The sequence below is a fragment of the Macrobrachium rosenbergii genome, chromosome 56, assembly GCF_040412425.1.
Source record: "Macrobrachium rosenbergii isolate ZJJX-2024 chromosome 56, ASM4041242v1, whole genome shotgun sequence".
Classification (NCBI taxonomy): Eukaryota; Metazoa; Arthropoda; class Malacostraca; order Decapoda; family Palaemonidae; genus Macrobrachium; species Macrobrachium rosenbergii.
The window spans coordinates 16,677,820-16,705,253 of NC_089796.1; the positions used below are offsets into that span (position 1 = coordinate 16,677,820).

The 27,434-nt window shown below is 40.1% G+C and overlaps 1 protein-coding gene across 2 annotated transcripts; it reads left to right on the plus strand.

Annotated features, from left to right (window-relative positions):
• LOC136836402 (RPA-interacting protein A-like) lies at positions 1-27,434 on the plus strand. Of its 2 annotated transcripts, none has more exons than XM_067100597.1 (6): positions 1-467; positions 13,187-13,350; positions 20,987-21,087; positions 21,403-21,530; positions 26,029-26,172; positions 26,637-27,434. In XM_067100597.1, exons 1-6 carry the CDS (start codon positions 363-365, stop codon positions 26,778-26,780), a joined length of 786 nt encoding a protein of 261 aa, XP_066956698.1. In that variant the 5' UTR covers positions 1-362; the 3' UTR covers positions 26,781-27,434. The 2 variants fall into 2 exon arrangements, with proteins under 2 accessions (XP_066956698.1, XP_066956699.1); XM_067100598.1 differs by having other exon boundaries at positions 239-467; positions 21,403-21,503.

The window sequence follows — 27,434 nt, forward strand, 5'->3', positions numbered from 1 at the left end:
GGAAATACAAACGCGTGAAGGTAACTGGGATTTTGGTGGAACCTATCATATACGAGAGCTAGCAAACAGATTTCTATCATTCTCAATCAGAAATCATTTAAAATCATTTAAACCAGTCGCAATTCATCTTTTCACAGAGAAAAGGAGTTGCGTATATTTGGAATCTTAAAATATTTATCGTAAGAGATAAAATAAAGTAAATTTTATTTCCCCTATTTTAAAGAGTATTTTAAACGATCCGTTTATTCGCTAGCGGAAATTAGCTGGCTTCGAAAGAGATAGCTCTCAGACGAAGGAAGAAGAGATAAGCTCGAATGTCACTGTAAATATTGTTTGTTTATTTAGCAACTGCGCGCACTGTCATGGAGTCTAGCCCAAAGAATTTATTGGAGAAAAGGATGATGCACAAGAAACTCTATAAAAACGCGAGAGGGCGAGCTCCACCGTGGAAGGAAGCTTATCGACAGGTAAGCTGTACCCTAGACTAATCCGCTTACGTTAGGCCAAGGAACAGGGTTAGGATACCCTGACGAAGGGAAGGTCCTGATAGTCAGAAATGGCTAAAGTGGCCATAGCCTAGTAACCTCATTAAGTTGAATTACATAACGAAGGATTCCATGGAGTCTATGGGCTATGTACTAGACTAGATACGCATGTATGGCAAACCTCACAGTAGGAGAATTGATGCTGGTTAACAAATAATATTTACTGTAAGGTTATTGCTGGTAAAGAATTCACTACTATCAGATGTCGGATGCTGGTAAAATCCGTTGTTTTTTGTTAAGGTCACCTGTAATTTTTTGGACATTCTTTGAAACGTCTTCCTGCGTCGTATGTGCAAGATATCAGGCTTAACCTAAGAGGTGCAGTTTTTTCCTATGATTATATAGCTGGCCACTCCCTAGCTTAGTGGTTAATGCATTGGCATTAGTTGCTGCTGCACTGGGGGGGTTGGGGGAACCTGGCTGATGGTCGCCTGAGCACCTTAAGGTGGTGGAGAGCTGAAACCAAGTGACTGAACTTGACTGTAAGTGACTGGGTAATTCTAAGTATTAGCTCTGTACCTGTTTTTACTTTGGAAACTGATTTTTTTCTACACTTTTAGGCCTTTGATACTGGCAGTGCATTTGTTTGTTGTCGGCCAAATGGAATGTCCCCATTGCAATTTAGTACTGGCCCCGGGTGGCTGGTACCCATACGTTAACAAATTATTGCACTTGCGGACGGACGAACTGTTCCAAAACAGATGTACCCATTGCTCTGTCTGAAGATTGCATGTGGAAACCCCTTGTTGGATGGACTTCAGGGTTAATTACAGGTTAATTACATTCGTCGACAAAAATTAGGTAAATCCATAATTAGCAACCAAAAACTGTAGAAAAAGTCAAGTTAGAAGGAAATTGCTGCCGTGGAGCTACTACTTAGCTCTACCAGTGACTGAACCATAGAATAATAGCTTTTTGGTAGATCTAAGCTGGCATTCTGTGGCGAGCCCCCCATCCCCCTCCATAGCTAATGTGGCAAAATTGTAACCAGTAAACATCCTTAGATCTACCCCGTCGTCGTGTAGTCTTCAGAGGTCAATTACAGTTTAGTTACAGCCGACCGACAAAATATTACTTTAAATACTTGTAAAGCAAGTAAAATAACAGGAAAACGCTAATTGCCATAGTCTAGCTCACCGCGGAACTATAGCTTTGAATTACAGGCTTTTTCAGTCCCATGTCAGGGGATGGTGTCCAGGAGAAAGCTTTCTTGGTGGTTTGCAGGACAGTCAGACCAGGCTCTAACATGACCTCCAAGTGGAAGCTCAGTCTAGCCTATGCTTCTGATGTTTAGTGTTAGCCTACTTGTGGGGATGGGGTCCGAGGGGTGCAGTGCCCTTCCTGCCAAGTTAGGGCATGGCACCCTAAGCAGGTTAGGAAGGTAAGGTCTGGTTAGGTGAGTATACGGCATTCTAGGAAAGGTTAGGTTTTTGTCGGCAGAACCTGTGTTCGTCACTCTCAATTGGCCCTCAAAGCTCCCCTGGCCAGGGTAAGGCATGGTGGCCTTGGGTAGGTTAGGCAAAATTAAGTCTGGGTAAATCATATTTCCTCAGAAATGCTTACTAGGCCTACAGTAGCCCTGACCCCTCACTCTGCATATGTTCCTCTGACCATTATGTTTGGTGCAAATCACTTATTTTTTTTGTTAACCAATTCTAAAAATAGGCTGTAACATTTTTGCCTATCTGTGTACATAAAAAAGTACATTATAAAGAAGGACCAAATATGGTGATATATCTAAATCTTAACTATCCATAACCTAACCTAATGTAGACTGCCATAAATCAGAAAAGTGAAATAAATTCACCCCCACCTAACCTTGCTCACCAGGTCATAGCTGGCATATCTGTACCTTAAGGTTTGGAGTTAGGCTACAGGGAGATGCTAGGCTATGTTCTGCATTTAAGATATATTGCTTTTTATGGTCTTCATCAGCACTTCTAAAGATGTGGCCATTGTAAGATTGAATACTGTGTATTTGGTATGGAAATTGAGAGGAGCTAGAATGCATCTGGGACCTTCACGAGAAGTGGTTGTGAAGTTTTTATTAGTTAAAAAGTTGCCTAACTGTAACGTAACAATAAAATAAGAAAAGGTTACTTATGAGCTGTAAGTGACCAGCACATCCCAGTGTCCAAGAAGTAATGAGGTTAAAAACATCATCGATGGACTTGGAATACAATGCAAGTCTTTGTATGTTTATTGATCAGGACATTACTTATCCAGTTGTCCCTCATAGCCTATGCTTTATGGAAAGAACATAAAAATGACCATCGTTCGATTGAACATGATGTTGAATTCTGCATTAGTAAGGAATTGGGATAGTAATTCTACTGAAAAGCTCTACAGGATGCTGTGTTTAGTAGCTGCCCCTGGGGGATGAACACAAAAACATAAATGAAAGATGGTAAATTTCTCAAATTACCTCACAAAATTCCTCAAATTATCTCACCTGTACTGCAGTATATACACCCATTTCAATAATGCTGAGTCAAAAAATTTTAGTAATAAATGATGTCTTCTGTGGAATTACCGGATTTATCGGTGCCTGCCTGTATGTAGAAACTGCCAGTGCAAGTGTGGGAAGTTTGTTGATAGGTTTTATATGCAGAATCAAGTCTGTTGCGAGTTTGTTGATAGGTTTTATATGCAGAATCAAGTCTGTTGCAGTTTCTCAGAGGCCATATACCCTCCAGATACCTCCAGAGTTAGATTTACTTCCCCAGCTACATAGGTATCAGTTTACAAGGTTGGGTTAGTATGTAACCCTGCAATTCCTGTTCATGATTAATGGCATTCTAGATCAAGTTAGAATTGGAGGCTTCAGGAGATATGAAACTCCTGCTTAAATAGAACCTGTGCTCAATGTTAGATTAGGTTATGGAAGGTAAAGTTAAGATGCATCCTTATACTCTAGGTGGCTTTTTCACATTTTTCTTTTGTGCTGTTATGTGTTCTGTGACATTTATTAAAGACATGAACCTCGCATTTTTCCAACTGCTTATCTTGTGATTTATGCGTGCTAGACCATTCTTGTTGTTGCAGTTCACTTGTTTTATGCAAAGGTCTTTCTAGTTATACAGATGTATGTATTATAGAGGTCTTGGGAAACCATAATTTGCACCAGTGACAATGGTCAGATGTGCATAAAACAAAAGACAGGCATTGAGAAAAACGTGTTTTATATAAGCAACTTACCAAGTAATTACATAGCTATAGTTTTCTACTCATCGGCAGCTAGAATTTTGAAATTTGCTGTTGCTCTACATTTGTTTTGGCTATGCGACTGACCCTGCCCACTTTTGGGGCAAGAGAGGAACCAGCTCAGCAAATGAGTTCAATATGTTTCTGCCAGCTGATGGCTGTGGATACAGTCATTAGCAGCAGCAGTTTTTTGGAATTTTTTCTCGTCTCAGTTGATCTTATTTGATAACAATTGGTGAAGTATTTACATTTTTGGTAGCCTTTTCGGCACAATTAGAGTGTCGTTTTTTTTTTTTTTTTTTTTGACAGAATTACCAAATTTGACTGTTTTCTGCACTTAAACTTTAGTGTTAGGCTTGTTGACTTGTGACTTGTCAGCTGTGTCCAATTCTGGTTCCCAGAGTTTTAGGTATTGTAGCCTTTGCTACAATACTAGAAAAACTAAAGCCTGTTATGACTCGACACACACTGCACAAATTGTAGGGTCAGATAAGTTCTCCTGACTTGACTTGTGATGCATGTGTTTCATGGGATGTTAAAATGTGGAAACTTTGAATAATCATTTGACTAAATTAGGCAGAGACGAGAAGAGGAAGGCAGCTTCTAGAGGTAGTAGTAAAAAGACATTACAGTAGCTAGTCAGGTCTCTGCTATGTCTGTTAATGATGATATTTCTGATTTTGTGTCTTATTATTCCACCTAATCCCACCTCTCAGTCTGTACCAACCACTCCTCACCCTGGCTCCCTTACGCCTAATCCCGACCCCATTGCCAGCCTTGAGTTGAGAGTTAACCTTAAATTTGGGTTATTAGTGAACACAATGGAACAGTTAGGGGTTTCTAGTAAAGCCCTCTTAATGGCAAGCTATGTTAAAGTGCTGTCAGGTGGAGGAGGTCCCCGCCAATTTTCCTAGGCAAAGCTGTCCCGGCAACCTCTAAACCTGGGACCAAACCAGCCTAAAGAGGTGGTGGGTCTGCCCAGAGGCAGTCACCCCCTCAGTTGGACCTGTTGTCACGTCCCAGGTTACGACAGACTGCCGCTAGAAAGGTATTTGATGGAAGTGGACCGTCTTTCATCAAGTGTATTGTATCTAGTCGTAGGTGCCAATGGCATTTCAAAGGTGAATCTTGTCCTTTGAAGAGACGTGCAAAGGAAGTGTCTCAGTCTCCTCCAGTGCCTGTTAAAAGGTTTAAAGAGCCTACTCAAGATCAGCTCTTGTCTTGTAGTTTTTGGGACAGTCCGGAACGCTTCTCCCAGGATCACCCGGAGTTGGTGGGGCAGATTTCATTGGCTAAGTGTGCTCCTGCTCGTAAGCACTCTTCTTCATCAAGTACCTTGTCTTCTGCTGAGAGCTCATCCTTAGTTTTGGAATGCTCAGCCTCCCCAAGCTCATAAGCTCTGTCTTGCTCTGGAACACTCAGCGGTGACCAAATCTTTATTGTCTTCTGGGAAGCTATCTTTGGTGTGGCGCCAAAGCACCCATTGGCGCCAGAGCTCCCCTTGGTTCCTGAACGTGTTGTTGCAGAATGTTGGTCCTTACCGAGCGCCCGTTGGCTGCTGAGTGTCAGTTGGCTCCTGAGCTCCCGTTAGCTCCCCAGCGCCAATTGGCCTCTGAGTGCCTGTTTAGCGCCTGACCGCATCTTGATGCAGGAGAGACTGTTTGCACCCGAGCTTATTTCAGCTCCCAAGCACCCACTGGCTGCTGAGCTTCCTGGGGCGCCAGTTCTCCCTGTCTCTTCTTCAATGCATCCAGCGCCTGCTCCTGCAGTTGCGTTATCGCTGTCAGCCACGGCTCTAACTGCAACACAGCAGGCTCCCTCAGTAGTGGATCCTTCTTTTCAGTTGATTCAATGCCAATTGGATAATATTTTGGGTTCAATCAAGAAAACCCCTTTGACTCCTCAACCTCTTGCGGAGCTGTCTCCCATTTCTTCAGAGGAAGAAGATGTGGATCCTGTCATCCCTCCTACTGCGTATGCCTCCTTGCTAAGGTTAGCGACCTTCCCAGATTTTTTCTTGCCTGTGGCTCCTGGCGTCTCCGGCTTCAACTTACTTGATGGACAATCAAATGGTTAACTCTATGAGCCTTCCCAAAATGGTATTGTCCTCTTCAACTAGGAAAGCTCTACATGAGGTAGAGAGTTGGCTCTCGAGATGAGAGAGCAGGGAAGAGCCTCCTGTAGCTACCCTCTATTTAGATTGTCTCAGAGGAGGTATTTATTTTACGCAACTGGAGAGGTTCCTTCCTTGGGAGCTTCTGCCTCCTCCCAGGGAGACTTCTCAGGGTTGATAGACTTCCCAAAGGTCGGTGTTTAATTCGGTGAAGATCCTTTTCACAACGTCGGAACTGGACCACTTAATCAAACATCTCTTCAAAGTCTTCGAAGTGCTTAGTTTCCTAGACTGGGCAGTAGGAGTCTTGCTCGTAAGGTGAAGGATTGTCCTCATGTTCCGGAAGACTACTACTGTATTCGGACTTTTTGGGTGTCATCTCCTGCCTTGATAAGGGCATAAGGGATGGTTCTCTGGAATTGTCCTCCCTATTTGCAATGGGTATTCTAAAGAAAAAGGAGGTTTGGTGTTCCATTTTGAACCTGGTTTTCTGGACATACAAATTCAGGGCACTCACGTCCAGAACTGGCTTCCAGCCCCCGAGGCCTTGGGGACCACAAACAGCAGATTGCAGAACCCCGAAGAGAAGGTGTCCTTGACCAATTCAATGGCTTCTTTCTCGAGAAGTGATGACACTTGTGGGCTCACTGAGAATAATATCACAGGAGTGTTGATTAAATGAGGCTTCCCTCCAGAGAAAGGGATAGAATAACCCTCTCTCAACACTTCAACACTCCAGGTTTCTGCCCCTCCTCGCTTCCTAAGGCTCCCAAATTGAGGAGTCTTGTTCTACAGGATTGTGGAGGATTTAGATTCTCACTTCATGACAGGTGGCTTATTGGAGGACTTCTTGATTGCCCGAGGGGTAACTGTTTCGCAGTAGTCCGTGCTCCACTTTTCTCCGCTTGATCAGAAACACCTGTTCTCACAAGCAACAGTTCTGCAGATTGCTTCTGATCGACAGAAAAAGTCTACTCAGGACCTCCTCACTCAGTCTGTAAGACGTCTTAGAGAGACTCCTGTGCTTAGTTCAAGGACAGTTTCCCCAGTTCAACCTCAGCCTTTTTGTGGTAGGGGTAGACAAAGAGGTTTCCTTAGACCTTGCGCAAGCACCCAATCACCCCTTGGGCAATCAAGAAGTAATCCAATAAGCCACCTGTACGCAGGTGAGAATCTCGTCCTCCACACTCCTGTGGGAGCAAGACACCTCCAATTTTGGGAACGTTGGGAAGCGAGAGGAGCAGAAACCTGGAGTGTCGAAGCATTGAGAGAGGGTTATTCTATCCCTTTCCTGCGGAAGCCTCCTTTAACCAGCACTCCTGTGATATTGATGGCCTACTCAGTAGGCTCCGAGAGGTTTTTCCGCCCTTTCCCAAGAAGTGACATCACTCCTTGAGATAGAAGCCATGGAATTGGTCGAGGACACCTTCTCTTTGGGGTTCTACAATCTGCTGTTTGTGGTCCCCAAGGCCTCGGGGGGCTGGAGGCCAGTTCTGGACGTAAGTGGCCCCTTCCAACCCCTGGCCTTGCTCCTTTGTTATGAAGAGTCTGATAGACATTCTAGGTCCTGAAGAGGAAGAAAGGACTCTTTGCCCTGTAAGGGCATTAAAATACTATTTCTTAAGAACAGAAAAGGTTGACGGTGTTTCGAACAACTTTTTGTGCCCAGTCAAGAACCCCTCTCGCCCTCTCTCAAACAATGCCCTGGCATTTTTTCAAGGTATCTAATCCTCGAGGCTCATTCATGGATTAAGGCGGATGTGTTTCTGCTATTATCCAGACAATGTTTTGGAAATTAAAACTGTTTATGAAAATTGCAATACCTTGGGTCCAATTTCGGTTGCTGGCATGGTGTTGGGAGAAGAGTGTAGGAAGTATTCCTTTTCCTTTGGTTTTTCACCTTGATTAAGGGTTTAGAGTTGTAGGGGAGCCTGAGGTTACTATCTGCTTGGAGTGCCCACCGGTCTATCTTTTAATGGTCGAGTAGTGGTTTTTAATTGTTGGCATTAGGCGACTGCATCGTTTCTTCTTTGGTTTTATCATTTGGTACTGAACCCTGGGCAGGGGCAACATTTTTAATTCTTTGTGTGCAGTTGGATACTCCTTCACTGCAAAGAATCCCAGTGATATAGCAGGCGATCCCTGGCTGTACCGCTACACCTCTACAGGTTGAGATGAGCTCTGTCCAGAGGCAGTACTTTCCTGCAGCAGCTCTCTCAACAGGTAAGGAACCAGCAAGCATTTTACCAATGCTAGCAATGTCTTTTCTTTTTACATTACAATTATTAATGGATTGGAATAGATAAGTCCATGCATCCCACCTCCTGCAATGTGGGATTCAGCTGTGTAATTACAGTACTTAGTAAGTTGCTTACATAAAAATGACATTTTTATAATAAAATAAAGTTTTATATGTATGTACCAAGTAATTGCTTGATCAAAGCAAGTTTTATATATACATATCAAGTAATTACATGATCAAAGCCCTCCCTCCTCCCCTCGCATGGATAGAAAGGCATAAACATATTGAACTCATTTGCTGAGCTGGTTCCTCTCTTACCCCGAAAGTGGGTGGGGTCAGTCGCCTAGCCAAAACAAAAGTAGTGCTACAGTGAATTTCAAAATTCCAGCTGCTGACGAGTAGAAAACTATAGCTATGTAATTATTTGGTAAGCATGGATAAAACTTTATTTTATTATAAAAATGTCATGTTCATTTATGTGGAAAAATGTTTAAATACCATATGCTGTATCTACCATGATGGTGATGTCCAGGACCATGTGAAATTAGACTATCTTAGAAATACTGATTCTTTGCCTCAGGGATTGCTTGTTGTAGTGTAATCTTTGAAAACAAGGATAAAATGTGATTAGAGCCGTGTCTTTCTTAGGGCCGCCACTCATGTTCATGTATACCTGTGTAGGTCTGGCTGCACAAGCAGACCTGTGCAGGCAAACCTTTACCACTAATGATACAATTTTTGTTTTTTTTTTTGTTACTTAGTTCTCTTTAGCAATCATGGCATCAACCGGCAATGGTCTGGAGGTAATTGGCAGCAGAATCAATCTGCTATAGTTGTTTGACTAAAGTAATTGAAACTGCAGCATATTTTTTTTTGTCTGTTATGATTGTCTTTGGATTTTACTTATAGATTTCAGTGAAATATTCAAGACCTACACTAATGATGCTGCCACTTTCAGCCATTATTATGCACAATTGTTTTCCTTTGGAAAAATTATAGCATTATAAATATAGATTAATCTGACATCTGTATCAGTTGTTGAAAAAAAAGTTAAGTCCTATCTCTATCAGTAATTTTTGGATAAACACCTATACATATAATACAGTAAAACTCATCACACTCTGTTTCTGATGGGAACTTACTCTTTCTCTGCGGATGGTTAGAGAACTGAGCAAATAAGTGGCCTCCCCATATTTATGTTCAGGGTTGCTTACACATGTGTTTTATATAAGTAACTTACCAAGTAATTTCATTGATATTAGTTTCACTCGCTCAGGAGCTAAAATCTTGAAATTCACAGGTCGCGCTATTTTGTTTAGCTGACTTACCCTGCCCACTTTGGGGGTAAGAGAGGAACAACTAGAAAAAGAGCTCAAGTTGTTTCTGCTGGCCAGTGGCTGTACACCAGCTTTGGCAGCAGCTTTGATTTTGGAATTCATCATTTTGGTGAAGTATTCTTCCCTTGATAAACTTTTGGCATTCCTAGATAGAGTTAGACTGTTTATTCATTATTTTGACCACTTGGTTAATTGAATTTAGACTTTATTTATGGATTGTGACTTTAGTTGACTTGTTTGCCTAATGTCAGACTCAAGTTTGACTAGCTTTAGGTATTGCAGCAAAGGCTACATGTAATACATGGTTGACTAAAGAATCTTAAGATTCTCACACTATCTGCACAGACTGTAGAGGACAGGTTTGTTCAGTAGATTTAAGATGTGATGAATGTACCGACTGGGACAGTAAGAGATGGAAGACTTTGAGATTTCATTTAAATAGACAGGCTAGGGATAAGAAGAGGAAGGCGACTGCTAGACAGATTAAAAAGTCTTTAGCTAGCCAGGAATCTCCTAATGATCTTGAAAATGATAATGCTAACATCGAGATTGACGTTTCTGTAATTTCTGTTGATCCCATTCCCAGTTCTCTTGTGCAACCCGCTCCTTTACCCAGCTCTCTCACTTCCGAACCCAACCCAATTGCCAGCCTTAAGTGTAAAATTGATAAAAGATTCGAGTTGATTGTCGAATTTATCACTCAGTTAGCCTCATCTGTTAAGGTCCTTATGGACAGTAATAGTGATTTGGAGCTCCCAGTAGCGCCTAGTGCTAATGTAGTGTCGGTGGAGTGCCCGATAGCGCCTAGTTGCTAGTGAAATGTTGGTGGAGGAGGTAGCTGCCCATACTGCCGATTCTCCTAAGCAAAGGTCAATAACATACTCTCCTAAACCTGGGAGGAGTCAAACTGGTAGCCTAAAGGAGGTTGGTGGGGTCCCCATGGGTAGTTACCCCCTTGGTTGGACCTGTTGCTGAATCCCAGGTTGCAGCCAAGTACCACTGGAAAGGCATATCCTTGGATGCGCACCGTCTTCCATCAAATTCTGATGAGTCTTCTCCCAGACGTCAATGGCGCTTTGTGGATGAATCGAGTCCTTTGAAAAGATGTGCATATGATGTGTTGCATTCTCCTCCAGTGCCGTGTAAGAAATTCAAGGAAAATGCACTCAATCCTTGTCCGTCTTGCAGCCACTGGGACAGCCCGGAGCATTGTCCTTCTGTTCCTCCCTTGGTGGAGACTCAGAGTACAGCTTCAAAGCACTTTTCTTTGTATAGAATGTCTTCTGAGCGTCCTCTAACACCCCCGACCACCCTGCAGTCTCTGAAGCTCCCTTGGGTGCCGAATGCCTGGTTTTATCTGAGCACTTGAAAGGTCTAAGCGCTCATTAGCTCCCATTCGCCCTTCAGTGTCAGAGCACCCATCTTCTCTCGAGCACCATGGAGCGCCTGAGCGCCCGTCATTATCCGATTGTTCAGTAGTTCATGATTGTCCAGGAGGGACAGAGCTCCCATCGGCGCCCCCGCGCCCTCCTTCCACTGATCGTCTTGCTTCTGCTGTCGGCGCTTCGACCCCGACTGCTGTGGGTGTTTCTCATTCAGTTACTTCAAGCTGTACCTGCTTCTAGTACACAAGTGCCCACTGTTGTGGATCCTATCCAGAGCAAGCTTGACAGTATTTTGAGCCTACTCAAGAAGGCTCTGTCGGCCCCCAGCCTCCTGACTTGGCTATGTCTCCTCTATCCTTAGACGAGGAGGAGGAGGTTCTTGCTCAAGATGCTCGACCTTCGGCTTATGCATCTCTGTTAAGGTATCTTCTTGCTACCTTCCTGAGTTTCTTTTCACCTGCAGTGTCTTCTTCACCCGCTTCTGCCTTTCTGATGGAGTCACAGTTGTCTGATGCTTCAAGACTGCCCAAGTTAGTGCTTTCTTCTTCTGCTGTGAAAGCCTTCAGTGATATTGCTGGATGGCTAGCAGAGAAGAGGGGCCAGGGTAGAGCCATCTCCAGCTTTCCTCCTTCCAGATTGTCTAAGAGGAGACAGCTATCTATGAAGTTTATCCAGACACTTCTCAATTGTGCTCTGGCCCCTTGTGTTTTGGCATCTGTTCCAGATCATGTAGTTTACAGAAGTCATCAGCCTTCTGGTCTTTTTCATGAATGGGAACATGAAATTTTGGGTAGTATTTTAATTTGCCTACAGAAATACAAACAGTTGCTTTTTTTTAATAGAAGTATCCTTCAGCACAAGCTGGAGCAGTCGCTGAACTTGTAATAAGGTAATAAATTGGTTTAGATGGTGGTGAGTCGGGGAATAACCCTCATTCACTTTACATCATCAGCCATTTTTTCTTTAGCCTCCAGGCATAGCAGATGTGCTATGCTTGTTGTCTACCTGTTACCCTTCTTTGCTTGATTGCTTTTTTGTGTTTTACCATTTTTCTTGTTTTTTGCATAATGGAAAAAACATGGCCAGCGATGTTACGAGGGACATAGGCATACTTGTGGGCACTTCATGTCTCCCCTATTGGTAGACCCCCTTAAGTACAGTATTGTATTGTTCTTTTTGTAGGGGGACAACTTGTACGTATTTGTTCTTCCCCTTGTAAGGAGTTTGCTGGTTGGTCTTCTCTGCAGCAGAAGAAGCTTAGTAAGGATAGGAAGAAGGATAGGAGGCATTTGCCAGCTACTTCATGGGGGTAGGAAGTAATACTCCCTTGATAAAGCCATTGAGTCCTTTTAGTTCCTTTCTCCCACCCTCTTTTGTCCCTTTCTTACTACATAGTAGTGCTATGTCTTCTAGGAGGGGTAGTACTAGGGATGAGAGGTCTGTCCATCCCCTCTTTTCTGAGGATGAGGTAGCTGCTTGTGGCGTTGCTCCTTCAGCAGCTGCCTCACCTCCTCTCTCGTCATACTGTGATGTTGTAGGTACCCTAAAACATGGTCATTGGAATTCCTGCAGAAGATATGGCCTACACTGAATATTCCAGGTAGTCCATCATTCGTGGCATTCCTTGGCAACCTGAAGGAGGAGAAGCAGGAGTTACCACCATCTGAGTGTGCTGCTGCTGCATTTGCTGCTGCCTTAGCTTCATTTTCCGTTGCAAAGGAGGGGGAGCCTCGTGTTGCAGTGGTCCTTCCATTGGCAGATCCTCCATTGGATGTTTCATCATGTAAAATTAACAAAGAAAATTAAGTAAATTAGGCAGCAGTAAGCACAATATATCATTAGCAGAGTGTATGACAAGATCCCTTGAAACACTAAATATACCTGCAGTACACATGTCTACATGTTGGAGCCAGTACAGCACTGTTTGCAAGGCAAAACAAGCTGCCTTGAATATAAAAATAAGAAAGGAGAAAATAAAAATATTAAATATGGAGGACGGTGTATCTAGGTGAGTCACCCACCGTGTGACTTTTCCTCTCTAATTAGCTTATCCAACATTTTTCAGAAAACGAAAATGGTTTGAAAATGTTCTGGACATTTGAAAAGGTTTGAAAAAATTATTATTTGGTCACCAATAGACAAAGGACAATTGAATGTGGCATGCACAGTTACTCACTACCACATACAGCAGTGCCGATGGTCTCCTCAGTCATGGAGAACAAAGTGGAAAGGAGGGATGTGGGTGGCTGATAAATATGTTAATACCTTAATGTATGAAAGTGTTACTCTCATGTAAAATTTATTGTAGTTTTTATATTACAAACATTAAAACAATATGAACGTCATGTTTGTCTTTTTAGAGGTGCATGGAACGTTTGAGGGCCAGCCGGTCACAGCTGGTGGATCGATTTCGCTCGGCTGGAGAACTGACCGTTGACAGCATAACTAAGACAAAAATGGCACAAGATATTATGGAAGTGGAGTGGACAGCCATGAACAATTCAAATGGATTACTGAATTCTAAGTAGGACATTTTTTATCACATATCTTGACAAATTAACAGATCCTTAGATGATTCCTTAATTTTCTAATCCATGCATATGCATGAGTAGCAAATTATCTGGTTTTGCAGTAGTAAGGTAATAGTTGTAGTAACAGCACAGAAGTGAGATGAATTAGTCAAGTTAATTGTTTTTGTTTGGAGTGTTTGTGTTGATCAGTACATTGCCTTTGATAGTATAGACCCTTCAAATAATAAGCTACTAACTCAGCAAAACTCTAATTACCAAAAATTGATTTGTCGTTCTCTAGAGTTCATTGTGTTCTCAGTTGATGTTTACTTTATAAAGTGTCCCATTTTGCATGTTAATGAAGTATACTGCAGATGCTCCAGTAACTGGGGTAACATTAGTATTGCTCTTGCTACAGTTTTGAAGGAAAAATTTTTTTTCAGCATTTGATTCTTAGTTGTTCCTTTAGAACATTTATATAATTGTATGTTTAGAGTTTTATTAATTTTTTGCTTTATAGAGAATCTGTGTTGGTTCATTTAAAAGGCAGTGATAGTTTAGCCTGAAAAAGTACTTGAATCACATTAATTGCAGCTGTACAGTAGCAAAATTATAATCATCTTGGAACTGTATAGGTGTTGGTAGAAAAACAGCATTTACAGAGTTGCTGCAAACATGGATGTTGTGATAAGACTGTTCTTAGAGATGCACAGAAATATAGATTGAAATGTTGCATGATTTAGATCTTGTATGCTGTGATAAAATTGTTCAGCAAGATGTTCTTTAAGATGCACAGAAATATTGATTGAATTACTATATACAGACTTAGAAATGAAACAGGCCTGTTTGTGAGAGTGTAAGTCAAAATTTTACACTCTCACAAACAGACCTGAAAGGTAAATGATGGGAAGAAAAATGGTAGAAAGTTGGACAGTTTGGTGAGAAGAGACTGAAGGAATCAGGTGAAGAGTAAAATACACACACACACACAAAAAAAAAAAAAAACACTGTAAGTGGCCATCCCCTGTGGATTGTTGTGGCTTATATCTGTCATCTGTGAGTAATTAAATGGATGGGTTGACATCCATTACCAGGTAACAGACTTGAAAAAGTCAGTTTATAGCAGACTGATGAATGACCTTCCCTTGGAGAGACTTCTTAAGGAGGGTCTTTTGTTCTTTGCTCCAGAGGCAAAAGCCATGGAGTCTGCTTCCATGGCTTCTTTCCATGCTGTCTCATGGCTCAACCTAAGGTTGAACATGATAGATTTTGCTGCGACAGGTATCTTGTCTTGTGACAAGGAGTTTTGGAAGGTTGCTGGTGTCCAGAGGTAAAGCACTTTTCCTTCCTACCCCACCAGAGTTTCAACTAGTGAGTGAATCTGATTCTTTGAAGGTGAGACATGATTTTCCTTCTCTTCCAGTAGGCAGGTTTCTCATAAGAGTACCCTCTCGCTGAGGAAAGTTTGGTGTGGGGCCTGTTGCTCTTCTTTCCTAAGGGTAGCATGAAGGTGGCAGTTGAGCTTAGGAGTTTGGATTCCTGGGACTCCTTAATCAGCCACAGGGCATTTGGACATTCAAGTTTGAAGTTAGCTGCAGCTAATCCTGTAGGTTCAGTGAACCCTTCATTGTTTGGGAGTGATGAAGAAGCTTGCTCTTTCAAAACCCAAACAAATAGCCCAGCCTTCTTCCTCTAAGAAAGGTGGGGAAGGGAAGAAGGGAGTGGGTCTCTGAGGATGGTGATCCCCCTTCTGTGCTGCTACAAGTATGGGCTTGCCTGTCTTGCCATTGGTCCATTTAGCAGGAGCAGGGAGCAGAGCCTTGGGTCATGAACTGGTACAGGCTTTTGTGTAAGAGCATTCATTCCCCCTCTCAGGTGCACAGAATTTTGCAATTTTATATTCTGGAGTCAGATGTCTCTAGCCTTGCCAGCAGAGGTGGAAGTGGCGATGGGGAAAAATACCATGAAAGTTTTAGAGCTTCTGTCTTCCTGTGGAGAAGGCCACTGAAGGTTGGGGACCACTGATTGACCTTTCACCTGTGAAAGATCAGCGGGTAACTTCATGCTTTGATAAACTTGAGGGATGCATATTTTTGAGTATCCATCTATTAGAGCTCTGGGAATCACCACTGCTTTGACTGCAATGGGATCATATGCTTGTTCAAAGTGTTATACTTTGGCTTGGTGATAGCCCCTTAGGTGTTTACCTGGTTGTTAATCTTGATTTCAGCTTGGGCTTTTTTGTAGTGAGGGCAGGTGTCTAGCGTAGACATACAACCTTTACTTAATTCTGCGTGTGCAGCATCACCCACAATTCTCTGACCACCTTCCTCGTAGGACCTGTAGTAGCTGCCCAACAGGTTGTGTAAACACCCAAGCTCCATGCAGGCAAGACAGTGTCTCATCTGAATATCAAAAGCCTAGTACAGTATAAGTTTGGAGGTTTGATTGTGTAGTGACTAGAGTTCCCTTCCATTCTTACCCTTCTTTTAAGGGCAGCATGAAGGCTGAAGTACACACTGGAGTTGGACAAGATAAGGTGAGTACAGGTCGAGCATCCGGGTCTGGCATGAGTTGCTAGGATGCATCTCCCTCTTTGGTAGACCCTATTCTGAACCCATTACTTGGTAATAGCCAGAGTTAAATTGCCTTCAGACATGAAGTCTCATACAAGATGTCTTGGTTCTTAAAAAATTTTTCCGTACATGAGTACAGGCAGTCCCGGGTTATTGGCGGGGGTTCCATTCCTAATGGCATGACAGTAACCGAAAATCGGCGATAATAGCGCTTATTGGCACCACTGTTAAGTGGGGATTGGTGCCAATAACCGGAGATCAGCACATATCAGCACCTAAAATCCAATTGCCGTTGTCACTAGCCAAGCGCCATAAAACCAGATCGCTGATAACCAAGGCCGCCGATAACTGGGGACTGCCTGTACCCTTCTGTAATGCAGGGTACTCTGGGCCAGGGTCATACTACTCTGGGCAACCATGTCAACAGATAGGTAGAAGGTTAAAGGAGTCATGGCATCCCCTGTTTGCAAGGCAACAAGGAGCATAGCAGTTCTGTAGTGGTTCTCAGCTCCTGTCATTTGGTGGAACTAACCCTCCACATTATGGGTAAATTTCCTTTATGAAAGGCAAAGGGTTGTATATCCTTTGGAACAAATAACATTTTAATAGTACAGTAATTTGTATTTTTCGTAGGTATACAAACAAGAACCTTTTATATACTTGAAGCCTCCTTGACCACCCTGCTTACACTCCACGGCTGAAGGACAAGTGAGTAATTATGGAAGGTAAGCCAGGGGTGTTCCACTACCTGCCTCCCATCTCCACCAGTTAACTACTTTGTTATCAAGTGTAATGACTGGTCCAGTTCACAGTGAAGGATATGCTATTTCAGTCAACTTAGTCCAAAGGTAGACCATCATGGCAAGATATCCATGAAGGGAGGTCATCTGTATGTCTTCTTTGGTCCATCTAACTATCTTGTCTTTCTTTTGACGTGTGTCACCATTACCCAGTCTTCTTAACTACTACATGGTTGCAAAAATAGACTAAGAAGGAACTTTGTTCATCTGTCTGTGAGTTTGTCCTGCATACCCTGTCATTGTAACTCCTATTACATATATGTGGTTAAAGGGATTATACTCATAATGCACAGAAGTGTATGAAGTAAGATTGTCTATCATCAGTTAATATGTTTGCCACACTTGCCTTGTTGCAGCTTTGCAGCTCATAGAATTTCTGTCAAACTTGGTACAAATGTAGATCATTATGCATAGATGTTCATGAAGGGAGACCATTGGCCTGTATGTCTGTCAGTTGGTCTGTCATATATACCTTGTCACTGGAGTACCTTTACAGTTAGGGTATCTCAGGTAAACTTGGTACAAAGGTAGATCTTTGTGCTTAGATATGCATGAAGGGTGGGTATCCACTTCTCTCTCTCTCTCTCTCTCTCTCTCTCTCTCTCTCTCTCTCTCTGACTGTCATCAGGGTGTCTGTCATGCTTACCACGTTGCTGCAACCCCTCCAACTCCTCCCTTCATGCATATATATACTTGAAGGGAGATGGTCTGTGTTTGTGATAATGTGTCTATCACTGTGTCTCGAGCTTGCTTTGTCATAGTAGCTCCTCAGATACAGTTGGAGGGATTTCATTCATATTTGCTATTTACTACTACTACTAATACTACTACCTCTGCATGAACAGGAATGGTGACTTCTTCAGTTTCATTAATATAAATGTTCTTAGAAGTCGGGGCTGGTAGGGGACATGTATTGATTTAGCAGTACTCTCAGTATGCCTTTTTTTCAAGTAGCTCATCACTAAATGTTTGTCCTTTGAAGTTTGTTTTAGATTTTGTGATAAGTGTTTCCAAGTGTGGTGCATGAATGCTCATTTTTACACAGAAGCTCAGGATAGGATTTTTTTTATATTTACATTGTTCGTGTACTGTACATGGCAGAGAAGTCAAGCTGTGTAGTGTCAGCAGCTGGTTTCTAGAGTGTCAACATTTGTTTTGAGTAGGTTTTTAAAAGTATGAAAGTTTAACAATATAAAGGGCTTTGAAGAAATTTTCTCATTTCTTTTTCAGTCTAATTGCATACAGTATGTGTAGTTGATGTTTATGTATAGAAAATGGAAGCAGCATCATTCAACTTAGTCATTCTCATCTCATGTCCAAGTCATAGTGCATTTAGCTTTGCAACTATAAGAGTAGACCATTAGTTATGATTCTGCTTGACATCAAAGACAAGGAGTGCACTGTTATACCAGGTGAGATATGCCTAACACATGGACTGCTGTCGGCTGTCTGTCATACACACCTTTGTCACTGCAATGCCTATACAGTTGAGGGTATCTCGGGTAAACTTGGTACAAAGGTATATCTTCATGCTTAGATATGTATGAAGGGAGGGTATCCATATCTCTCTCTCTCTCTCTCTCTCTCTCTCTCTCTCTCTCTCTCTCTCTCTCTCTCTCTCTCTCTCTCTCTCTCTCTCTCTCTCTCTCTCTCTCTCTCTCAGACTGTCATCAGTGTGTTTGTCATACTTACCACATTACTGCAACCCCTCCAACTCCTCCCTTCATGCATATCTATACTTGAAAGGAGATTGTCTGTCTGTGTGAAAATGTGTCTATCACTGTCTCTCAAGCTAGCCTTGTCATAGTTTGCTATTTACTTCTACCTCTGCATATGAACTGGAATGGTGGTTACTAAACCATTGTTTAGTAGTTTACAAGTGGGATGCAGAAAATGAGATGAAGAAAGACACATTAAAAGAAACTAAAACATTAAACTGAAAACAAAGAAGTGAGAGGAGAGCAGAAAGAAAAAAAAGTATCAAAAAGTAGAGTATAAAAATGTGGGAGGTCAAAACTGCTATGAGAAGGCATACAAAAGGCAACTGAAATACTATGTAGTGTGACTTTGGAGAATAAAAATACTGTTTAGAGACTTGATGGTGGAAACAGGACATACAAAGGAAAGAAAGAGAGAGAGAAAAAAAAAAAGAGCTTTCAAGCTCCGGCAGGAGACAAGTGGGGAATATGGTGGAAGAGTATACAAGGACAAAGATAGGAAACCTACCATGTAGGGTCAGAGCCAACGATTATTTGGAAGAACGAAACCCGAATCAGAACATGGGAGAGGGAAGAAGTTAAATGTTTGGGATAGCTAAGTGGGAGGGAGATGGAAAATATGTGAAAGAGGCAAAATACTGATTTTTTAAAATGAAAAGGGAGAAATTACGGTTGGCTAAAGAAATGGAAAATGAGATATTTTGAAAATCTAAGGAATAAAGAGAATAAATACATTCTGGAGGATGTTTACATTACAGAAGGACCAACAGAGATTGTAACATGTTTATTATAGTAATTGTAGAAACTACCAAGGAGTGCAAAAAGGTAGGTCCTTGGGACTGCTGTATATACGTGACTTGAAATTAGCAGCAGAATCTGAGGAAGAGAATGTTAATATGTTAATAAGTTTAAAGGATGGAATTTTGGAAATTCAGTTTAAAAAAAAAAACTTTTGGTAACTGATAGAAGCAAATTATAAAGTACCCAGAAGAATGGTTATGTGAATGCTGTAGATGTTTGAGGGTGGATCTGATACCATACTATATACTGAATATAACATTTGGTATCATAAGAGAAGCTTGAGATTTCAAAATAAAAATGGAATAAAGTATTTTTGGTCTCGTAAGAGGTAAGAAGAGCAAGTAGCGAAGAGGAGGGGGATCATCAGGCTTTGGTGGAAGGTCAGGACTTGAAAGAAGTAGTAAGATAGAGTAGCACCAGCCTGAATGAATTAGAAAGAGGTTGCCAGACTGCTGGTGAATAAGCGTACCTCATTAGGCAAGTGAGCAGAAATTTGTAAGGCCCGTACTACCTTATGTAGCTTAGACATAGACACTGAAAGAGGAGTTGGAAGAGATAGACACTGAAAGAGGAGTTGGAAGAGAGTTTGCAGAGATGTGACTACACAGTGCCAAGATTCATGACTGGAGTGTAGTGGGATGATTGTGCTCTATTACAAATTAGGAAGTTGTTGAATCATCTGATGTTCAACAGCTGGAAAGTACATACACTGAAATCTCATAGATTGAGGTTCCACTGCCTTTCTTCGGTCTTGCTGTTTTTTCATAAACCATAAAATCAACACAAATTAAGGTGGTCTGGGCATGTGATAAAAAGGGGTGAGGTGCAGGTAGTCAGAAAAACAGTAGATATGAAGTCCCTGGAAGAAGACAAGTAGAAAGTGCCAGAAAATTAGGGAAAAAGGAGACAAAAGTGAACTTATGTTAGATGTGAATTCAGGCGGAACCTGTGCAAGACAGAAAATAGTAGAGTTAACTCCCATAGAGGGAATATCTTGAGGTAAAAATTTAATGATGTTTGGTTCGAGATTGGCAGCCTATAAAATTTACTATAGATTTAAATCACATGAGGACTTAAACATTTCTTGAGTATTTAAACATATCTTGAGTAATTCTTATTAGGATTCCATGTTTTTAATGCAGATGCAGAAAAGGAATATCAAAAAAATTAAGATTATGATGTAAAATAAAACAGCAAATGGGGCTTGCCACTTCTGTTGTACTTAACATTTGTCCTTCCATTCTTTTAAGCCTGACTTCCCCAATCATTCAGTCTAACTGATTTTTGTCTTGCCAATATTGCTGTTGCAGTTTTGCTGAGACCAATTTCAGTGCACTGCAGTATAGTCTTGCTCAACCTCTGAATGCCATTTGAGTTCCCTTTTGTGAGCATTTCATAAGTTGTGCTGTCCTTGTTTCGAATGGAGGCTCGGTGACATGTGACAATCTTCTCGTTACCCTTCTTGTTCCATAGCGAATACAGCACTGCTTTTCTATGTGGTTCATCTTATTTCAAACTTGTAAGATTATGTGCTAGTATACTTCATTGGCATGGTAAATCACTTGAAACTTGAGAGCATGTTTAAAATTTTTTATACTTTATTCTTGATTATTTCTTTGAAAGTCCTATCTTCCTCATAGCCTTTTTTTCATTACTCCATTGAAACATTTTTTATTGATTATACTGTACATGTATTCATTGTTTGTTTTATTTAACTGCACATTTATAAATAGAAATTGATAACAAAAATTTCAGGATGTGGTCAACATCCAATGACGTATGCATGGCAGAAGGAGAAGACCAATCTGCCATATTTGCATTGATGGAGGAGATACAACAAGAGCTAATATCTGAAGGTATGAGGAAGTGGCTCTGTTAATGAAGTATACATTGATGATAAACAAGGACCAGAAGGGATCGAGCTTCTTGATTGTTTCCCTTGATTCTGTTTTTGAAATTTGCCCAAGGCTAATTGATTTTAAGCTGTGATCAAAGCTTAGAATATAGCTTTAATATCCTGCACTTTTTTTACAAGTTTGGATGTATAGTCGAGGCTTAGATAAATACAGTACAGTATAAATATAGTTTTTGCTAATGTTACAATCCTATGTAAAATTGGTTTGTTGAAGGGTATTACTGTATTTATGTATGCATTTTTCCTGTTATTCCAGAGGAAAGGCTTCTAAACGAGATTCTTAACTATGATGCAGCAGCCTTAGCAAAACAGGTTGCGTCTCACCAGTCTGAAGACGTTATCTGTCCTGTTTGTCAGGTAGCAAATTTTGGAGGAGTTTTCTTTGTAGGTAGTCCTTTTCTTTTCATTTTCCAGGAGGATAAAAAGGAATTTGCTTCCACTGCATGATGTCTGCAAATACATCGGGACCTCTCCTACTAAATATATACTTACACATTTAATTCAGTTACTCGTGGTTTATTGTTGGGTTACTTGTAGTGTACTTCAAATATCCCTCCCCCTATTTTCACCCTTATATTCTGATTATGCAGATGAGTAAACACCTTTTCATCAAACCTATTTTTTTTTTATCATTTTGTGTTTGTGTGATACACTTTTGTCAGTGTGATATTTTGCACTTTTTCTAATCCTTCTTTATTCTTTTGTCATCTTGAGTAGATTCATTGTGAAATTATCAGCATAATTTATCAGTAGCATTGCAGTGTAAGCTTTTTGCTTTAAATGCTTATGAATCAATAATGTTTTCTGAGTATTTTGATGGAGATTTGAATAAGACAGTAGGTAGCCACATATACAAACATTTGCTCATAGCTGGAAAAAACTTTCAGATAACTGTTTGGTATTGAATCTCACAGAAGAAAAGGCAAGACTGTTACAATTAATAGCATATCTAGGGTTCTATGGGTGATGAAGTAGTCTGGGAGAAAGAGAATGGAAGAGATAATTCTGATCAAAATTATGCAAAAATTTTATGCACAGTAAGCTAATCAAACACCTATGTGAGAGATTTACAGTACAATCAGGAATAAGAAATTTAATGGAACTTAAGTTTTCATCCAGAAGTTTAAGATGTGAGTCAGCTGCTAAAGACCAAACTTGGGGAAAATATTAAAGGTATGTTAGAATAAAAGATTAAATACATTTCCTTGAGAAAGGCAAGAACTCACAAATCTTGAGACTTTCAAAACAATACAGTATACTAGTTCTCTCCACAGTTGAAGAGCTAGACAAGGTATTTTTAAAATATAATTTACAGTGAAGGATGACTTGTAGAATTGTAAACAGGTTATGTATACTGTAGTTAAAGAAACTGAGAGAACGAAAATCATGATTAGATCCAATGTCATGTACCTACTAATGATCATACTTTGAGTTTGGCATGGTATAACCTAATACCCCCTGACTTGCACTTTGCACTAATTTCTACTAGAACTCAGTTCAGAGATTCAGGAACCACACCTCTTTAATTGGGAGGTGTGATTAATGCAAATCTGGTAGCATCGTCTGCATAAGCACCATGTTTATTTTGTAGGCCAACCCAATGCATATCATGTTGTATATGTTAAAAAGTGGTGCTAAGAATGCTACCCTGAGGAACTCCAGAAATCACATTCCTGTAGTCGCTCTAGTGTCCATCAACAACTCTTCTTTATAATGTATTTGTTAAAAATTCAGCAAAAAGTGGCACCTCAACTTAACTTAACAGACAGCTGGGGAACCTGCCCCCAAATAAGTAATTCAATCAGCCTAAGTAATAACGATTTATGTATAGCCTACCTAATATCCTGGAGCCATCTACCATAACTTATAATATACAGCAATTCCATACAGTTGAAAATGAATTGCATATAAAAACATGTGCTATACGGCCTAGCAAACACAGCCACTTGCAGTGGTTATGCCTGCTTTTGCTTGAGAGATATGTAATGTAAACAAAATTCTTGCAGTATAAAAAAAACCATGACTTTTTCGTTTAACATTAGTAGCATGCAGAATAAAGGTTCCTTGGTCCAACCCTAAGGTCAGGACTTGACATCTCAACCCTCTCTTATGTTCCTGTTGGTTTTGACAGCATGAGCACATCAGTAATAATACTGGCAACAATAATGCATCTGATAGCAGCTAGAAGGAAGCACTTCTGTTAAGCAAATAATGATTTAACAAGTTTAGGAACATTTTCATAACACAAAGAAATTAAGATGCTTCAAGTAATGAAGAAGTAGCAAGACAGCTCATGGAATCTACTGAAGTATTATATATGGTAAATACTGTAGAATAGCTGGTGTCCCGTACTGATTAAAGCTACAAAGGGAATCACTTTTAAAAATCAGTGCTTAAGTTTATGTATGTCATGACTGTTTTATTGAAAGAGCTGGAGTTCTTTGCCTGTGGGTTTTTTAAGTCTAAGCTAATAACACTCTAGCCTAAATAGATTGAGTATTCCTTGGTTATGCAGTGTATGGGTTGAGGCTAACCTAGTACTGTAGCTTAATTGGTCAGATGCAGTATTAAATTTTTTATTGCTGAAATTGTAATAAGTGAAGATTGGGTATTTTATGCAAAAGATGGCAGCTGCTTGACTTTAAACAGAAATCTGGAGTAGATTACTAAGTGGTGTAGATGACACTATCTTACCTTTTATTGATAAGCCATTCACCTACCAAGTGTCCATTCTGTGATTCATGGTTTGTAGGTAAAACAGCCTCACTTAGATATTTTTATTGGGAAAATAGTTTAACAAGACCACTGGACTAACATTCTTAGCTCTCATGGAGCTTTCCCAATGGGTTTGTGTTCAGTAAATGTTAGATAGCTTTATCTCAGTCTTTCCATCGACTTCAGCACACTAATTATGTAGTATGATATTCCAACTAAAGTTATTCCTCCATTCTTTTACACCTAATATCATGTTATTATTGTCACTACCTTGTCCTAAGTCCTGGTCCTCATATTTTCTTAGCATTTTATCTGCCTCTCTTTTTCTTGTGGTTTTTTTGGTTTCTTTGTACTGTATATTGTTAAGTGTTAATGAAGTGGTTTTACTTTACATTGCTTTAGTCTTTTCCTGCTTGATATTCTTCCTTTGTCCATTCTGTGGTATAATTATGCTTCACTTTCCTGTATTTTATGTTATTTGCACTTAGCCCATTTCTGTTTGTGTTGGTTTTGGATATATTGAGTGAAAGGATTAGAAATGAAAATCTATTGGAATTGTTAAATGCAGGTGATCGGGTGATAATGGCAGACTGAAGAAGATTTGCAAAGAAAGGTAAGAGAGTGGTAGGAATCTCTTGATTGGGTTGGTGTGAAGGTGAACGTGGGTGAAAATGAGGTAATGGTGTATACCAAGCAGGGAGGGAATTGGTTTTTATACAAGATAAAAAGAGGCCTAGATTTGATATAGGCAATTTTAAGCAATTAGGATCTACTGTAAGTGAGGAGGGAAAGTGTGAAACTAAGGTTGAAAGCAGGATAAAAGCAGCTTGGGGGGAAATGGGGGGAGATGGCAAGGGTAGTGTGATACAAAAGAATGCCAAATAAAGTGAAAATAAAGATCTGTTGTCCTGTACTTAGACCAAGGATGATTTACGGTTCAGGAACATGGGCATTAAGAATGAAAGAGCAAACAAATGAAAATGCTGAGCTGGATTTTGAGGATCTTCTTGTGTGAGAGGCTGCAAAAGGAAGAAATTGATAGTGGGAGTGGTAAAGACTGCTGATATAATAAGACTGTCGAAGTTGAGAGTGCTTGGGCATGTGGTAAGGACGAGTTAGGAAGAAAGAGTGATGAGAGTAGAACTTTGAGGTTTTTAACATAGAGATTACTGGAGAAGGCATATTAAGGCAGTTGATGTCTTAGCATAGGGATTGTTGGGGATGGAGAAGATGATCTTATTGTATATGCTTTATAATTTTCCAGCATTTTTACTATGTCTTGGCATATATTGAATTTAGAGACAACCAACCTTATGTTTGGTATTGCAATAATGATTGTATTTCATAAATTCCTGGACTGTACTATATTGTAGCCATGAATTTGGAATGTCGTGTTAGAAGTTGTCAGTGCATATATAAGATATCAGTGAAATATAAGGGCTTTAAAGTTATTATCATCATAAAGCAGCATAACCATGGGTCACATATGTAGACTCATAAGACTGGTACATAGGATTGGTTCTTAAGAGTAATGTAAAGCAAAAGAAATCGAATAGAAAGTGGACAGAGATGAAAGAGAGTGGATAAGAGTGAAAGGCAAAAATCATGCATCTTGGCCATTTGGAGGGTACAAAGAACCTTCAGCACCTTCAGCTGTGCTCTGCACAAGGCAAGGTAGTACTGCTGGAGAGGATTATTATTATAATTATTATTATTATAAAAGATTAAGAAGCCCACTGACTCACACTGATGGACTCTGAAAGGGCCTGGGCAAAAAAATTTTTAAGTCGAATTAGAAATAAAAAATGGTTAGGTTGAAGACGGTAGACTAAGAATGTGAACTCTGTGATCTGGTCAGACCGTTTATTATTAAGAATAATAATGATAAAAGTTACACAGTTAAGTGAGAAGAGACTGAATAGAATTGGAAGGAAGTGAAATGTAGAGAGTAATGCAACTGGGTTTGAAAGGATACTGCAAGGAATTTTTAGTACCATCTACAGATTGTTACACGAGGTACCATGCAAGCAGGATATCCTTATAGGGGGCAAACATTATGCTGTTGGAAGTGGTCAGTAGTATAATGGGGATTGGCATACATTATTATAAAAGTAGACTTTTATATAAGTATTAAATTTCACAAGACTTCAAACATTTTATTCCTCAGGTTCAAGTCTTAAAAGAGTCTGCTGCAGGAGAAAGTAATACCTTTTCAAATCCCACTTTAAAAACTACATCAACAGCTGGGTCAAGTGTACTAACATGCAGTTGTGGTTTAGCATTGCAGGGAGCCAATGTAACACTTAGCACAGTAAGTATTAATTCCTTTGAACACATTGAATTTTACAATTTAAGCAAAAATTAAGTATTGTAGGAGTAAACATTTTGACACAGTAATTTCGATCTTACCTCATGTCAGTCCATTTCATATCTGTTTGTCTCCTGAATTGCTATATATTTCTTAGTTTTGGTATAAATTCCCTCAGACTTGCACCTCATCTTGACCTTGTTTGTTGTTTGAAGTATGTTGACATAATAATGAGTCTATATTGATGAACTAGTTAAAATTCTTAAAATGTATGGCTTCTTTTGCTGCATCATATATGTAAGATATGTAAAGGATCCTAAACTGAAGATATTTTTCAGAACTAGATTTATTTTTTGAACTATGACATGGACCATCTTAATGGGGCATATATTTAAACAAAATTTGAATTTTCACCAAGTTTCTTGTAATAATGATTTAAATTTATAATTTTGTTTCCATTCTTGTAGGTAAAGTCAAGTTTGGAGAATACAGTTTCCCAACACGGCCAGACATGCGCTGGTAAAATGTCTTTCACTCCAACAACTGACACCCAAGGGACAAATGTGCTCAGCACCTGCAACATGTGTGATTGGATGGCATTTCTCCTCTAGTGCCAGTGTGTTTGAGTCATAATGTATATATAATTCATAGTAATCAAGAGGCTATTAAATCATGTTTTGGGTAAGTATTGAATTGCTTGTGAATTTTTGTAAAGGTTGATGTCATGTGTTTGGGATTTTTGTGACTGGGTTTTATCTGCAATACAAACTTCTCTGAAATTGCAGACAAGCAGAAGGCTTGGGTGTCAGTACTTATTCCTTTTTTATGTGAATGCTCATGTATTTAAGATATTTACAGTGATCATCTGAATCTTTAGATACCCTGAATGAGTTTTTAGGATGTTATAAAACTGTTGGACATTTTTATTGTGTTGGGAGTGTGTGTAAGACAGTCTTGTTACAGAGATGGCCAATTTTGACTTTATACAGTATTTGCTGTGGTCATGTGATATTGCTTTAAGGTTGTATATATTTGGTGATATAACATTATATCTTCTATTTATTAGGGAAACCACATTGATAATTTTTAGGCATATAGAATTCCATGTAATAAAACCTGGAAGAGTGATCAGGGTTTGGTTGCCATGTTAGTTGTAATGATCATTGATATGCTATGGAATGAATGAAAAGGTATGTAATCTCATAGTTTTATCTCTCTAAGAACTTTTATATTGTGACATTTAAATAAAGACATTGTTTGATGAA

What these genes read in the sequence shown, in the direction of transcription:
- LOC136836402 (XM_067100597.1), top strand. Translation starts at nt 363, where the DNA reads ATGGAGTCTAGCCCAAAGAATTTATTGGAGAAAAGGATGATGCACAAG. An exon ending in GGAAGGAAGCTTATCGACAG is followed by an intron (nt 468 to 13,186) that starts GTAAGCTGTACC and finishes TTGTCTTTTTAG; the next exon opens with AGGTGCATGGAACGTTTGAG. An exon ending in AATGGATTACTGAATTCTAA is followed by an intron (nt 13,351 to 20,986) that starts GTAGGACATTTT and finishes CAAAAATTTCAG; the next exon opens with GATGTGGTCAACATCCAATG.